The 17,152-nt window shown below is 39.4% G+C and overlaps 1 protein-coding gene across 2 annotated transcripts; it reads right to left on the reverse strand.

Moving 5' to 3' along the window:
- Positions 1-6,282: 6,282 nt before the first annotated feature.
- On the reverse strand, positions 6,283-11,247 carry LOC130689956 (homeotic protein distal-less-like). 2 transcript variants are annotated; one of them, XM_059495734.1, is made up of 3 exons: positions 10,111-11,247; positions 8,396-8,571; positions 6,283-7,423 (listed from the first exon to the last, which is right to left on the reverse strand). In XM_059495734.1, the coding sequence occupies exons 1-3, from the start codon at positions 10,568-10,570 to the stop codon at positions 6,785-6,787; spliced, it is 1,275 nt and encodes a 424-aa protein (XP_059351717.1). In that variant the 5' UTR covers positions 10,571-11,247; the 3' UTR covers positions 6,283-6,784. The 2 variants fall into 2 exon arrangements, with proteins under 2 accessions (XP_059351717.1, XP_057368892.1); XM_057512909.2 differs by having other exon boundaries at positions 6,308-7,423; positions 8,396-8,577.
- Between the last annotated feature and the right edge of the window lie 5,905 nt (positions 11,248-17,152).

Consider the following 17,152-nt stretch of genomic DNA (forward strand, 5'->3'; position numbering starts at 1 on the left):
TTTTTTGTATGTCTCGATGATCCTCTATAAGCCTCTAATACTCGTCTATTATGCTGAAAGACATTGAAGATGCGTCGATATATTTTTTTTTTTTCTATTCTTCTTGTATATCTATATAAAAAAAAAAAAGGAGATCAGCGGGAGGTCGCGTAACCCTGGTGATGAAAGTATATCACTGGAGCTTTCTCTCTCTCCCTCCCATTTTGTGTGTGCTACGCACCGTGAGGGTGTCCATCAGCAACGGACAATTCGAGGAGCTTTTTTCTTTTTTTTTTTTTTTTTTTTTTGATGGTGCGGATAGAAGTTTTCTCGCAATGTTATTCTTCACAACTAAAGCGTCAAGGAGCTTATTAGACATTGGTTACGCTTCTCATCGCTTTTGTTCCAGGAGAGGAGAAAGAAAAAAAAGTGTCTTTTTTTTTCTTTCTGTGTGAAACACTTGTTACGTTATACATCACCGTAAAGGCTCTATTTCTATCTTTTTTTTTGTTTTTTTTTTTTTTTTTTTCCAAGGGAGAATAGGGAAATCTTTTATTTAATGTTTTTTTTTTTTTTTTGGATGAGCCTTCACTACAGGAGGTCCTCTGAAATGTTTCTCTTTTTTTTTTTTTTTTTTTCTTTTTTTATTCACTTTGAAAAGAATAGGAACAAAACTGGAACGTATACGGTAGATGAGAGTAGTGCTATAGACGGAGATTTATGCGACTGCCCTACCAGCTTGGGATAAACTTATGAAACACACACACACACACACACACACAAAAAAAAAATGGAGAAGCGCTTCCTCTTGTAACAAGTGTCGACCCCCTCCATTTGAGTTCTCCTTCCTGTTAATTAGTTTCCCCCTTTTTTTTTTTTTTTTTTTTTTTAAGGCCCAGCAGAGTCTTACGTGTAGATGAGGAGTTGACCTTTACTAATTTCATTCGGTGCGGCTGCTCTCGCCATCGCCGTACAACACACGGCTTCTTCTTTTTTTTTTTTTTTTTTTTTTTTATGTGTGTCTAGTAGCAATGGGTGGAGAATTGAACTGATTTTTTTTTTTTTGTATTTTTACGTCCAGGTGTTTTAACGATCTAACGTAAACCTTTTTTTTTTTTTTTTTTTAAATATATTTTCGATTCATTTAAACGAACAAAAGAAAAATGGATGTGAGGTGTGTAGGCCTAATGTTTAAATATTAGGGCAATAACGTTGTGGTAGGCGCATTTGAAAACGATTGATTTTCGGTGAGCAGTTGAACATGCGGGTTTCTCTTTCACCCTGGATGAACGTTGTCTCTCTCTCTCTCTCTCATTTTTGTTTGAAATCGATTTCGATAGTCGTTGCTCTCGTGTTCAAGTTGAGCCCTTCTCCTTCTCGCAGCTCAGGAAGAGGAGATGGTGTGGGGGGGGGGGACCGATAAAGCCCTTTTTGCTCTCGATTGTACCTCGCCTTACACGAGCAGCTCTGAAAAGAATGGAGCGCTAATGAAGTCACCCTTTTTCCTCTGTCGTGTGACGTGTTGCTAACGTGGAAGGATGAAGGAGAAGAAGTGTTGAAGTAGAAGAACAAGAAGAGAATCAAGATCAATCGGAGGGATGGGAGGGGGGAGACCGTTTTTCGTAGCACATTTTTTTTTTTTTTTTTTTTTTTATTTCGGCCAGAGAGCGAATAACTGGGCTAAGATGTTGGTGCCATAGGGGTCTGACCCTTTCGTCCTATACGGTCCACTCACGCATTAGCGCGGCCATTGTTGTAACGAACTATGGTCACGACTCTTAAAGACTTTTTTTTTTTTTTTTTTTTTTTTTTTTTTTTTCTATGGAATAAAAACGATGGAAATGAATTTATTTGTTGTTCTTGTTTTTTGGGGGGGTTGGGGACGGGGCCGATTGGAAATCTAGGCAAAGATAGATGTGAATAATAGTTGGGAAGATCTTGTTTCATCGCCTTTTTCTTTATGTTTTCTCTGTGTGAGAAAATCAGAAGGTGAAAGCCACTTGTCTAGATTGAATTACCACGCACCTCTGTGTGTGTGCGTGTGTTTTTTTGTTGTTGTTGTATAGGCTCTCCTCGTACTCTAACGGGAGATTGTCTTTCTTCGGCCTCTATTCTTCTTTTTTTTTTTCTTTTTTTTTTTCTAAGCGTCTCAAACTCGGGAATCGGAATAATAATCGTAAGAATGTCTTTTGGCTCCTTCTCTTAGCCCTGGCTGTTATAATTCTCCGAGTTTTTTGGGGGGTTTTCTTGTACTTCTTAGTCGGTCAGCTGCGGATCATTGCGGATCGAATGTTTCCTCAAAAACGTAGGGCATGTTTACGTACGGCTCCTAGTTTTTTTTTTTCTTGTGAAAAATGGTACGAAGCGACGTGTACGGTAGCTCTCTTATCTCTTACCTTTTTTTTTTTTTTTTTTTTTTTTTTTGGCTAATGCAAACCCTCCCCTTTGGACAATCTGCTTATACACACACGGCCCTCTTATTATCAGCTTCGTCAGCGAAAAATGAATTTCACGTTTTGTTTGTTTTTTTTTGGTTTTCTGAATGACGCGGTTTACAAGAAGGTGGAGGGGGGGGGAGAGAGAAATGAATTTAATCGGAATGTTTACAACAACGAAAAAAAAAAAAAAAAAATGGAGGATTTATTGACGACGTCGACGTCATGTCTAGGTTATAGCTCTACTGGCCACCGTATATACTCCGGCGCCGGCGGAAACGCGCAGCACCTCCCTCTCTTTCTCTCTCTCCCCCCCCCCCCCCTTCTCTCTCTCTTCTTCCAAGTCTATTTTTTTTTTTGTGTGTGTGTGTGTATGTTCCCCCCGTCATCATCATAATAAAAAAAAAAAAAAAAAAAAAAAAAAGAGAAGGAATAAGCAGAAGAAGAAGAAGAAGCAGAAGGTACATACTACAAGAGTTTGAAGGAAGAAGAAGAAGAAGAAAAAAAAAAAAAGAGGGAACCGAACGTGTGTGCGTGTTGTGCATGTAACATGCAAGAAAGGATGGGAATGGGCGTCTATATGGAAAACCTTAAAAAAAAAAAAAAAAAAAAGACGAAGAAACGAAAGATAAAGGTACAACTACAACAACATCAACAACAAAAAAAAAATAGACAAGAAAAGAAAGAAAAAAAAAACGAAACTATGGAGGGCCCTGGAGGGGTCTCGATCTGTGGCGCCACCTGCGCTACATACACGCGGGTTACATGTATATTTCTCTTAACTTCTATCCTCTGCGCAATAAGGAAAACAAAACAAAACAAAAAAACCAAAAAAAAAAAAAAGGGAATATTTTTATTTAGTTTTATTTTATTTCATCTTATGTTGCCCTGTTCACCTCTTTTCTACCCGCCCCCTCCATCACACACAAACACACACACACGAACGATGTCTCGCTGGAACGTTTTTTTTTTTGTTTTTTTTTAGAGCGATGTACGCCGACGAGCACAACGCCGTCGTACCAGACAACATCACAGGGCGTGGTGTATGCGTACGGCTATGGACTCTATCGGTTGACATCAAAGAAATATTGTAATTCTATAGGATTCTATATGCTGTTTTTTTTTTTTACTTGACGTTGTCAGCTACCAGGTGCTGCTTTAGATCTCGAACCCGTTCACAAAATGAAGGGGACCATCTGCTTTTTTTGATTCGCATTGACGGAAGTAGTTGCTTCGTCAATCAATTGTTACGTTTTTTATTATTATTATTCCCTTCGATAGGTGGACGGGATAAAAAAAAAAAAAAACTGGACTAACAATTGATTGAATTTGAAATGTGTATGGAAAAAAAAAAAATAGCGTGTTGTCTACATTATCTCGCCACTCTATCGTATCTTTTCGATAACCTATTGACGTTTCTTAGCCGTGCAAGACCGTTGTAATTTGAGATCCGCCCCCGCCCTACGCCCGTCTGCTATTAGAGATTTGTGCTGCTCTCCAATGAATGAAGACATAGTTTTTTTTTTTTTTTTATTTCCTCCCCCTTCGTCAGATGGACTCTGTTCATTCACCGTCGAACAATAAAAGATAGAAGAAAAAAAAAAACATACCAACAGTTTTTTTTTTATTTATTTTTTTTTATTTTTGGTATTGTTGGTTTTCGATCCCCTCGCAATTCTAAACGAGCGCGCGCGCGCGCGCGTCTCTCTCTCCAAAGTCTGCAATTAGAACCGTTTTTTTTTTTTTTTTTTTTTTTTTTTTTTTGCGTGGCACCACACCCACCCAAGTCACCGGAACTGCTGGATAGTCTTCTCTTTTGTGTGTGTAGGGGGGAGGAAATAATAATAATAATAAAAAAAAAAAAAAAGTAGGAGAGATGCAATCCAACAGTTACGGAACAAGAATGAAGTTTCACCGTTTTTCTTTTTCTTTTTTTTTTTTTGAATGTTGTCAAATCAAATTTCAAGTCACTGGTGAACCCGTTTTTCTCTGTTTATCGATGATAGGAAACACTTGGCACGTTGAGGTTCCAAACGATGGAACAAACGGGACACGAAAAAAAAAAAAGAAATTCTTCACAAATTTTTTTAAAACGTTAAAAAAAAAAAAAAAAAATGAACGACTTTTCTTTTTTTGTTTTGAAACATTTTTTTTTTTTTTTTTCGTGAGTCGGTCGCTGGCCTTGCCCGCGTCTCTTTGACGCTGCTGGTGGGGGTAGGCGATATGCCCGATCCGCAGATGGCGTGCATCACGCTATTTGCATAACACACACAGGGGCATCACTACCACCGCCACGTCTCGTCTCAGGCAAAAAGGAAAGAAGAGGGACGTAACAGTCGTAGCAAAAAGCAAATGAGAGAACGGGGGTATGAACAACACAACATGGAAAAAAAAAAAAAAAAAAGAAAAAGAAAATGAACCCGGCAGTGTTTCAAGTGGAGAAAGCCCCGAAGCGGAGCTCATCATCATCATCTCGACAACGGTAGATGTTACTCGAGACAGAGAGACTCTTATTTTATTTTTGTTGTTGGATGCTGAAGAATTTTTTGGTTTTTTTTTTTTTTTTTTTTTTTTTTTTTTTTTTAAAAAAAAATTTTAATTTTTTTTTTTTTTTTTGAAAGGAGTAGGGAGAGTTTTTTTTGTTTTTTTTTTGGGACTGTAAATCAGTTAATGAAATTAAATGAATCGTTTCTAATATGCGGCCCTAAATCACGGTGATGGATGAGCTCCTCTCGTATCTGTGCGTTGAGAATGCAATTTTTTTTTGAAATGATATGTCGAGATGAGCCGAGATATGACGAGAATGTATCACACATTTCTTTTTGCTTTCTTTTTGAGGAAAAGTGAGGAATGAATACTTTTGAAAAACGATGTGGCTTTTTTTTTTTTTTTTCTTGTTTTGTATATCGACAAACACACAATTGTTTTTTGTGTATTGGGATGAGAAACATCACACAGTTTGTTTTTGTTTTGTTTGGTTTTTTTTGTCATCATTTGTTAATTTTTTTACGTAACTTGGGACACACACGGAGATACACACGCGCACGTTTCACATAATGTCGTGAAGGTTCAGAGACAACAGGGCCAGAATGAAATGATTTTCAAAAAATAATAATTCGATGCGATGATGAAGAAGGGAATCACTTACACAACCACACACACGCACACACACATAGAGGATGGGGTAAATAAAAGATGAGGACCGGCTATATGATACACATCACTCGAGAAACTCCCGCAAAAAAAAAAAAAAAAATTTGAATAACAATTTTTTTTTTTTTTTTTTTTTTTTGAATCTTTTTTTTTTTTTTTCCTTTTTAATAAATGAGAAAAAAAAATTGGTTTCAACAACAAACAAAGTCTAGAACATGTACAGTCGATCGGGGCAGACCATTCCCTCCCCCCCTCTTCATCTTATTTGATTTGAAGAAAAAAGAAAATTTTGTTTTGTTTTTTTCTATAAATCAATGTCTTTAGTTGTTTCATTTGTAACGCTGTACACTATTATTTCATTGTACTATAGTCTAACGTTTGAGTACAAGGATGAAATGGTGGAACGCGAATCGCAGTTCTCTCTATTTCAAAAATTCATTTTGACGGTAGACACGAAAAAAAAAAGAAAAAATGAAAAATAATTCTGTATAAAAATCCAATCCTCCTAAATACATATACTATACGTATATCGATTACATTTCAATCGAAAAAAAAAATGAGGGGGGGGGGGGGGGGGGGGGGTGTGTCGAAGTGTCGAAGTCTCTATTGCACCCGAGCAACGAAATTAAAAAAAAAAAAAAATAAATTGTGTAGTGAAGGAATTCATTTTTTTTTTTTTTTTTTTTTCTCTTATAATATTAACAATTTTGGGGCTGGGACGCAGTGATGACGCAAACGCACGCACACACAGGGGAGGGGAGGGGGGGGGGATCTTTCCTTGTTAAAAAAAAAAAAAAAAATGGAAATTGTAAAGTAAATATATTTGTATGTATATCAGTAATTGAAGAAGGTAGTAGAAAATCAACCGAAATGAATAAGAAAAAAAAAAAAAGGACGAAAATTCTAGGACAGGAGGAATTTCTTGCTCAATTTCTCAAACGATTTTCTAAATAATTTATCGACGATTCCAATCGAATTATTTTTTTTTTTTGTTTGTTTTTCATTGGCTTTTTGAAAACAAAACAAAAAAACAATTGTTGATCTAAACAAACAAAAAATCATCACCTAAATCTTTCGCGCCTCTTGTTTTGTTTTTTGTTTTTCTTTTTCAAAATCAACAACAAAAAAAAAAAAAACAAAAAAAAAATGTTGAAAACATTTTGCGTTTTTTTTTTGTTTTTCTAAATACTTTTGAATTACAAATGGCGAAGAGTTTCTCATGTGAGTAGACCTTGGTTCATGGTGGCGGCGTATTGCCAAGGGTAGGGCATGCCGTAGTTGGCGGCTGCAGCCGCCGCCGCCGCCGCGGCGCCCATCTGCTGCTGCAAACTGTTTTGGTGGTGGACGTGGTGGACGTGGTGGTGGTGGTGGGCCAGGCCGACGGCCGACGCTGGATCGCCCATTTGAATGAGGCTCGGCTTTGTGTCGTCCATCCACGAGCCGGCGGAGCTGAGCGGCGGACTGCCCGTGCCGCCGCCTAGAAGCGTCGGCGGAGGTGGCGACAGGTCGCTGACGGGCGTCCCGGCCGATTGGTGTTGTTGCTGTTGTTGGTGGTAGTTGATCATGGCGCCGGGGTGCTGTTGCTGCTGCTGTTGGTGCGCTTGCTGTTGTTGCTGCTGCTGCTGCTGCTGCTGCTGGTGCTGCTGCTGGCCCATGCCCAGCGGTAGGTAACCGCCGCCCAGGCTCCCGTCGTCGCCGCACTCTGGACTCGGCGATCCGCCTTCGGATTCCGACGGAGACATTTGCGGCGTCGACGCCGAATTGTTGGCGTTGAGTCCGCCTCCGCCGCCGACCTGTTGCGCCGCTTTCATCATCTTCTTGTACTTGCTCCTCCGGTTCTGGAACCAAATTTTCACCTGCAATGCGTAGAAATTGATTTGATTTGTCTTTAAACTGAGGGGATATTGAAACATCTGGGGAAGATTGAAACATCGTTATGTAATAACACCGTCGGGAAAACAATTACGCAATTACATTAAGTCCAGGCTCGGCATGCAATGAGTGGATTCAATCCGTCTCACTTTTCAAGGGGGGTGGGGGACATTTTACTTTAATAATAATATACATATATATTTGTTTTTTTTTGTTTTTTTTTTAAGTCTTCCACCTGATGAAAGGGATGTCGACGAGGCCATTTCTTTCGTTTTGGATTTTTTCGAAGGGGGCATGAGAATATTTTGCGCGGATTATTCCGATTGTGATGCAATCCACCGTGTTATTTTTTTTTTTTTCTTGTTTTTTTTGTTTGTTTTTTTTAACTCATTTGATGGATAGCTATCTGCCGTCCTTTTATTTGTTAGTCTCTCCAAGAGTAGAAAAAACAAGGCTGGACATTTTTCAAATATCTCCCCCCCCCCCCCCCCCCCACTCATTGCAATGATAGAATTTTTTTATATTCCCCCCCCCCCTCCGAAAGAACAAAACATCGAAGAAAAATATAAAAACGCGCATGAATACTGTTTCCTCCTCATGTGTTTTTTTTTTTTTAATTTTTCGAACGACACGCCCCCTTCTCGAATCCCCCCCCCCCTTACTCCTCTGCGTCTACACACACGGACTGTACGTTCGTTTTTTTTTTGTGTGTGTGTGTGTGTGTGTGTGTTGGGTGTCTTGGCCCGTATAACCCCCATCCATCACGGCAGCCCAAGCAGCAGGCGAGCATAGCAAAAAGAGGGATGGAGAAACAAGAACACGCCCCCTCGTGACATATCGTGAACCTTTTTTTTTTTTTTTTTTTTTCTTTCTTGTACGAGCGCCATCTTTTTTTTTTTTTTTAACTTTAATTTTTTTGAAAAAAAAAAAAAAATGTGTTATTTAATTTTTCTTACCTGAGTTTGAGTGAGTCCCAAAGAAGCGGCCAGCTCGGCTCGTTCGGGCAGGGCGAGGTATTGAGTCCGTTGAAATCGTCGGTTGAGCTGCTGCAATTGAAGCGACGAGTAGATCGTTCTCGGTTTGCGCATCTTTTTGCCCTTGCCGTTGACTCTGATTCCCGAGTCGAGTGAATCTTTATCTGAATGGCAACACCAAATGAAAACGACCCAAAAGAAAGAGGGGAAAAAGAAAATTTAATTTCATTATCTTTGAGCAGAGAAAAAAAAAAAAAAAAAAAAAAAGGAAACGCACAACACACACACACGAACGCAAAAGAAGAAGAAAAAAAAAATGTATTTATCACGAGAAGTCGGCGTGATGGATGACCTTTTTTTTTTTTTTTTTTTTTTTTTTTTTTTTTTTTACCTTCTAGCCTAATGCTCATCTGCATAATGATGATTGTATTTGTTTCTCTCGTTTCTCTTTCTCTCTTTTTTTTTTTTTTTTTCGTTCGTTATTTTCCGTGTCTCGACCGTTTATCGATGATGATATTACGCCGACCTTATTAGTTAAATGCGTATTTATAAATGCAGGGCTTTTTTTTTTTTTTATTTATTATTATTAGCCTCTTTGACGCCTGAACGTGTTTGACAACGATTCGAATTTTCGAACGGCGTGTGCAATTGAATCTATTTTATCCGACGGGGGTTGGTTTGTGGAAAGGGAATTTCGAACTCGGCTCACGGACGGACGCATTGCAGACTTTTAGGCTGCTGGCTCATTCATCATCCGAGTTCGAATGGCTAAGACGATAGGCAATGTTTTCTGTTTTTTTTTTGTTTTTTTTTTTTTTTTTTTTTTTTATAATCTTTATACAAAAAAAAAAAAAAAAAAAAAAATTATGATTTCGAGAAGGGGAAAGAGAGAAGAAAAAGGGCCGGTCCCGCCAGTTTCGCTGTCCTGCTCGTTGCGTCCACCACCAACACACAGTGGATCGACGATTAATTGATCGATTCTTATCGGCTCCAGACGCGCGCGCATACACACACACACACACATACATACAACATCTAACCTCGTAAGAGAGAAATAAGACAAAACTTCTTGAGGGCTCCTTCTTTATTCTGGCCATCCATCATCATCCGCCCCCCTTCCATACATCATCAGAACGTATAACGTCTCTGGCGATCCCTTCTCGTTGTGTATCTCCTCTCTCTCTCTCTCTCTCTCTCTCTCTCTCTTTCTCTGTATATATATATATATATATATATATACAACAACACGTTACACACGGGGCCATCATTCGTTTTCTTTTCTGCCATCGAATGAAAAAAAAAAAAAAAAGGAAAAAATTCAACCAAAATATAAAAAACTATGGCTCCGAATAAGACGAGTACCGCCGGCTCTTTTGTATCTCTCAGCGTTTGAAAAAAAAAAAAAAAATGTTTTTTTTTTTTTCCCCCCTTCTCTTGATATACTCTTCTGTGGTTCGTACATCTAAACACACCCCCTTTTTTTCTCTCCCCCCCCCGTGTTATCCACCCCTGTTCTACGGAAATATTATTCAAAAAAAAAAAAGAAGAAGAAGAAGAAGAAGAAGAATCAAAACAAAAGATTCGAACGCCCACCCCGTCAGCTTTTTTTTTTTTATTATTATTACTTTCCGAAGAAATCAAACTAAAATTTAAATGTTATTTAAAACAAAACAAAACAAAATCTAAAAGCTTCTTACCGTCTCGCGGAGGTGATGGACATTGCGACGGGTACGGACTGAGGTGGTGGTATCCGGCGGCGGCAGCGGCGGCGGCTGCCGCGTAGGAATTTTGCGGCGTCATGTGCGAGAAAGGGTAGCCGCCGAGCTGGCGGTTGACGCTCAAACTGTTTGCTGACGCGTGTTGTTGTTGCATTTGCTGGTACGGGTTGCGGCTCATGCCGTACGGCCCGCCGCCACCGCCGCCGCCTCCGCCCGGGCCCCCACCGGCCGCCATGTGAGACGGTGGCGGACCGATGCCGGCCTGGCTGGCCAGGTGCTGGTGCGCCTGTTGCAGCTCGAGGAAGGCGTTTTTGGAGGCGTTGACGGCGGCCGCCGCGGCGGCAGCTTGTTGTTGCGAATTGGCCGCCTGGCCGGCCGCCGACTCCTGTTGATCGCAATCTGCTCTGCCGACCACCGAGTTGGGCGTCGTCGACGACATGTTGTTGTAATCGCCGCTGCTGAAATGGCTGTTGATGAAACTGTTGGCCGAACTGGACGGCGGCGGCGGAGGCGGCGAACTCCGCCGGATTTGATGAGGCGACGGCGACTCCAGGGTTGCCGATTTTATTTGCAACCTTTTTTTTTTTTTCTTTTTCTTTCTTTCTTTCTTTCTTTATTTATTGATTGATTGATTGATTTTTTTTTTTTTTTTTTTTTTTTTTTTAAATTTGGAACTCGCCAAGGTGGGTCACCTGGAACGAAACTTGTTTTGCACTCGATGACACACACGAGCGCACTAGTGGTGAATGTCTTCTTCAGATATTTCAAAATTGTCGATGCTTTTCACTTGATTATTTAGACAATTGAGGTGTGGCGAAAAGAAAAAAAAAAAAAAAAAAATTGTGAACGAAAGTTGAGAGAATGACACTGTTGATAACACTGTATTCCGAGGATACACAACAACAACTTTTAAAAGATGAGAACCGATTGATGCGTATGTGTTTTTGTTGTTTTGAGGAGATCACGATGTGTCTGAGGGTGAGCGTCGCCGATGAAACGCCAAATATCGAAACTATTTGTACGTGTGTGTGTGTGTGTGTGTGTTATTCTTTAACGTGCGTTTAATGTGTCGGTGTGAGAGAGGAACGTACCAACAACACGACCGTCCTGGGCGGTAGTTAGCGAACCAACTGGTCTTCTACTGTCTAGCCATTCACTTACACACACACACACACACACACACACACACGCAGACATACAAGGCCAGCACCATCAGCTATCGAAAGAAGAAGAAAAGAAATAAGGGGGATGGGGATAGAGAAGGTATTCACACACATACACACACACGAAAGAGAAGGGGGAGGTCTCTTGAATGGAGTTTTATCCCTCTCCTCCTCCATGTTGTGTGTGTGTATTTTTTTATTCTGGCCATTTTTATTTTTCGGTGTTTTCTTGAAGGAAAGGTGTGCTCCCAAGCTCCGCCCATTGTCTACTCTCCTATTGGTCCGCACGTGCCAGCCAACCCCTCTCGGCTTCCATTCGGTTCGAGGCGGAGCTTTGAAAATGAAAGAAAAAAAAAAAAAGGAATTCAGTTTCGACGCTGTTCGGCTCCTTTTTTTTTTTCTATCTTTTCCATCCCCCACCTACACACACGCGCACGGCCGTTCGTCTACGTGTATGTGTGTGTGTGTGTGTTAAATGTCGGGATTTTTTGTTTTCGATTGCGTCGGAGAGAGTCCATGGCGAGGATGTGCTCGTTGTTTGTTTTTCTTTTAATGATGATTGTGTGTTTGTCGAGAAAGAACGACGGCCTTGAACTTGGCAATAAAAAAAAAAAAGACTTGACATTGTCTTGCGCAACAGTTATGATTAGGCGATCCTGTGTTATTGAAAAAGGCAGGACGGAGGGCGATGTGATGAGAAATCATGCGGAAGGATGAGAGATTAGCGAGCGCGTAATTAAAGCAACGGCAAAAAAATAAAATAGGATTGACCTTGCCTCGTTTCTGAGTACACTGGACGACATCCATCGTTGTCCAATGTGTGCACTAAAAAGAGAAATGGTATAATAATATTAAATAATAGCATTTTGACCCAGCGATAAGTGAAAGGTCCGTCAACTTGGGAATGAACTGTTCGCTTTTAACATTCGCTGTTGTGGGCCACATTCCCACGTGACACTTGCCGGGGTAATGGAGTTCACCTTTCCTTTTTTTTTTTTTTTTGTGGCGTACGTGGACAACATGTGGCTGAATAACAATTCACTAGAAAAGAATCAAAAAAAGAATGAGCCAAAAATAGTTGTGCCTAAAAATAGAGCGATTCCAGGTCGGTCACCTTGAACTGTATTTGCACTGTACACATCTTCGTATAGGACGTTTACATATATGCATGCATTATAAGATGTGATCAATTATTTTGTCGCTTTCTCTCTCTCTACGGTAATCTGCTAATTGGGGAGTGGGGGGGGGGGAGGATATTCTAATCGTGCATTTCCCTGACGTAACGATAATGCACACCAAAGAATGCGTGTTGTTTTTGTTGAGAGTCTATCTGTCTAGAGGCGACGCGGAGTGAAAGGTAGCCAAACACATTAAGGGCATTTCAACAAATCAATTCCATCATTCGAAGAAAAAAAAATAAATACTGTCGTCTTTTTTTTTATTGGCATTGTAAAATGATTTTTCAATATTTATTTAAACGAACATTGGCGAAAAGTCAAGTGCTAGACGCGACACTTTTGAAAAGCGGGGGGCCATCAGAAAGAGATTAACATCAGCTCGTCGGAAGTGAAGGTTTTATTTTTTGTGAACTTTTTTTTTTTAACAACGCAAACGAACCCCCTCTTTGTCTGTGTGGGGGGGGGGTACTATATCCTCTTTTCACCTTCTCCCATGTTTACAGCTTCCATTAAGACGAGTTATACCTGAGTCGCTTCAACACCTTTGACACGTATCGTCTTATCTCTTAAACGATGTCGCGCCATCTTTCGTTTCAAAGTGCGATTTCATTTTGTTGTTGTTATTACTATTGAACATGTTTAAATGAATTCGATTATTTAATCGCACTAAATGATCAGCGGCTTGTCTTTGAACGATATCCGTTTAAATTATTGCATTTTTAGCAAACATTTCGGGCAGGTTATCTCGTACCGATTTTCTTTTCTTCCTTTTTTTTTTCCTTCTTTTTTTTTTTTTTTTTAATGAATTGTAATTGAAGACACGGCGTGTGTATATAGTCTGTTGTTTGCCATGGCATAGTATTTAGAACTAGCCCAGACTCAAAATGAGGAAAAAAAAATGTGTCTATATATTAAATTTAACAAAAAAAAAAACAAAAAAAAAAAAGAAAGGTGGGACCCCCAAAGTTTGGAAGGGCAAAATTAAAGCGGGGGAGGAGGGAGGCGGGAGAGACAGAAAAAGATAAGTGTCTCCTCGGACTAGTACATTTAATATATGTATAGAGATGCAGTTCATATTGGCGCCACGCTCCGGCTGCCGCTAAGATATGAAGGTAAAAAAGAAAAGAGTTGGCGGTGGATTGATGCGGATGAGACCCCTTCTTCTCCTCCGCCCCTTTGCAAGAGACTTCACACACGTACACACGCCCCGTCTTACCCCTGCCGCCGCCGATTTCTCTCTGCCGAAAATAAAAAAAAAACTATTTTTTTTTTTTTTTTTTGAACTTAAACAGCGTTTTATTTTATTTTGTTTTCTAAACAATTGATTCGTATCGACTATGTATATTTTTTAAAAAATAAATGCTACTGGTGTTGTCAGTAGATTTTGAACCACGCAAAGTTCGAGTATCAAATAAGATGAGGTAAGGGAGAAAAAAAAAAGAAAAAGATGGAAAAGATAATTCAGACAAATATGGTACGTTAGAAAGGATCCCCGGTAGCTATAGCTGCTTGAAAGCATGTCGCCCCGGTTAGATGATATATATATTTCTTATTTCTTCTTTTCTTTTTCTTTTTTTTTAAAGACAATTTTTTTTTTTTTTTTCTTTTTTGTAAAAGGAAAAGAAAATATTTTTATAAAGAGAGTGAGAATCTATTGTGTTTTTCTTTTTTCCCTTTCCTTTGCTTCTTTTTATATGTGTATATATATATATATATACATAGAGCGAGCGAGCGAGCGAGAGAGAGAAGTGAAAGACTGACGCAGAGGCCGAAGGAGGAGGAGTAGGAGGCGAAAGGTATAAAGGTAGGCGGCCACTGCGCACGTCACCGTGGCGCCAGGCGCACAAGAGAAAAAGAGGAGAAGGCAAAAGAATAGGAAAAAAGAGTACACAGCCCATCTCCGATGGGGGCCACAACACACAACCTGCAGCCCGGCTATAGGATGTCGGTAGTCAATACAAAATGCAAGTGCTCAGGGCTCTAAAAGCCTTCCAGCTATCGGTGCTCGATGGACTGTTTTTTCGTTTTCTTTTTTTCTTTTTTTTTTTTTTTTTTTGAAGGAATCATCAAAAAAAAAAAAAAAAAAAATTATTTGTTTGGAAATGAGATGTGATGTGAATGGAAATCAAAGAATAGGGAATGATGGCAAACACTTGTAGTAGGAAATGCTGAATCAAAGAGAGGTGAAACAACTCTTGAATGTTTGCGTCGCACTTTGTATCTTTTCGTGAACGCGCTAACATCCAATATCACCATGACGACGTGCTTTTTTTTTTTTTTTTTTCCTGTTTGATTCATCTATTTGATTTGAGGAGCTCGTGCTTTTTTTTCTTTTATTGATGTTTGAAGAGTTTATTGCATTGCTAGCGCTGTCTTCAGATTAGGAAATGGAGTTTTTTGCACGCAATAATCTGTTTCTTTTTGGCGAACGAAATGAACGGCATTGTTGAATTTTATTAGATAGTTTGTAGTGAAACAAAAGCGGTACTTAAAACCAGGGTTCTTGTACGTTTTGAAGCCATGTCGACAGCGTATCAAACAAGTAACGAAACATTCTCATTATTCACAACAACAAAAAAATTCGCGAAACGATGGAAATCGAGGCCAGTCGTTACAGACAACAGGCGACTATTTTAAATCGCATTGCGTTTATAATTGAAATTAAATTCAGACGATCGCGCGCCAATTTCAAAAGAAAAAAAAAGAAAAATTATTCTTACTAGTACGAATGGCGACACGTAACAACTCTGGTCGGGCTGCACCGTTGCACAGTTCGTGTGCATTCACGCGAGATTCACATTTTCATCACCTGAATTTTCTCATTTCTTTTTTGTTTTTTGTTTTTTATTCCTAACTTTCAAATCTCCCGCCAGTTTTTTTTTTTTTTCTCTTACGGTTGTCAGCGGTGTCGGGGTGAACGCGTGAAAGTTGGGATGGAAAATGATTTTTTAATGTTCTCTGTTTTACCTCAAAAAAAAAAAAAAGAAGAAACAAAAAAAAAAAAAAAAAAAAAAAAAAATTTCGAAGCGTCGATGTGCCGCCGTTGACTCGTTTAACCTTTTTCCACTTGTGTTTTTTTTTTCTTCTTCTTCTTCTTCTTCTTCGGGTCGAAAGATCGGGCCCGACGTTGGGTCAAACCTTGCCGTGTCTTCAGTCAACTTCCCCCCCCCCCCCCCTCGGTTTCCAACCAGAAATAAAAGGGCGTGACACGATCATCAGTGTGTCGTCGACATCCGTCCATCTTTGATGGGACATATCAATTTTTCTAGCTTTGTTTTTATTATTCGCGAAACGAAAATCAAAATGGACATGTCTTTCAAATACGATTTCCGTTAGACTGGTCTTGTGTAAACGTGACTTGGCGTGAGATGCCTATCCCTTTTGTGTGTCTACGGCCGCGAGGCATTTTGCTGCCGTATCAATCGGCCAAGCACGATCGGTAGTCGTATATTATAATATCACATATAAAATAGGGGAGAATAAAAGAGAGAAAGAAAAAAAAAAAAAAAAAGAGGTCAAACAAGCTGTATTACTATTGAACTCACGGTATATTTTTCTTTTCTTTCTTTTTTTTTTTGTGTGTGTGTTCCAGCTATACCTGCATGATTATTATATATGTATACGCCATCAGATCTACATACACTCTAGCGCTCCCGTCAGCTATACAACGGCAAAAGAATGAAGAGTCTGCGTTTTCTATGTGTATGTATCCATCAGAAATATATATATATATATATATATATATATACAGAACGTGAATCACGATGCAATAATAACGGCCATATACAGACAGGTATATAATAGACTTCCAGCTCTCTTGGTGTGTTGTATCTACTGCAATCTCAAGACAGGTAGCTTGCAGGTGTGTACCGTTTTTCTTTTCCCCTTTATTTATTTTTATTTTGCGAAAACAAAAAAAAAAAAAAAACATTTGAAAGACGTTCTTTTTTTTTTCCCATATGTGGCAAGGGAGCGAATAAGATAAAAAAAAAATCAAGTGGAAAATGTGTTCCCTCTGTGCGATCTTGTTCGTTTATCGACGTTAACTAAACAGTTCATTTTTGCGTATTACTCGCTGGAGAATGAGGACGATGCAATAACGATTTTTGCTTTTTGCTTTTTTTTTTTTTTTTTTTTTTTTCAGTGGTTCGTAGTTGGTAGAGAATGTGGAAGGAGAGGGACACTGTGGCGTAAGAAAGCAATTATAGGCAAGTCAACGACGAAACGAATACATAAAAGAAAAAAGGGCGAAACGAAAGAGTCCCCTGTGTTTGACCCGCAGGAGTGACCCCGCCATTTCCTCCACGCCACCGACTTTCTTTTAACCGAACCAACCGAAAGCTCCTCCCATTTTATCCAGATATTTTTTCTTTTTCTTTTTCTTGGATCGCCATCTACCCATTTTTTTTTTTTTCTTTTTCTTTTTTTTTTTTTTTTTTGGACACCTTGTGATTTTTTTTTTTTTAAAGGTAAAGAGAACAACTTTTTTGTGTGTCTGTTGCTTTGCGATTCTTTTTTTTCACTACAACCGACACTCCCACTCGCTCCCGGTACGTCCATCCCATCCGACAGGGTAGGATTATTTGGCAGTACAGTTGCGTAGTCGAATCTGCATACGTGCACGCAATAGAAGGTAAACATACACACCTGGACCGGTGAGAGAGAGGGGGGGCAAGTACA

The sequence above is a fragment of the Daphnia carinata genome, chromosome 6 (assembly GCF_022539665.2).
Source record: "Daphnia carinata strain CSIRO-1 chromosome 6, CSIRO_AGI_Dcar_HiC_V3, whole genome shotgun sequence".
NCBI classification, from domain to species: domain Eukaryota; kingdom Metazoa; phylum Arthropoda; class Branchiopoda; order Diplostraca; family Daphniidae; genus Daphnia; species Daphnia carinata.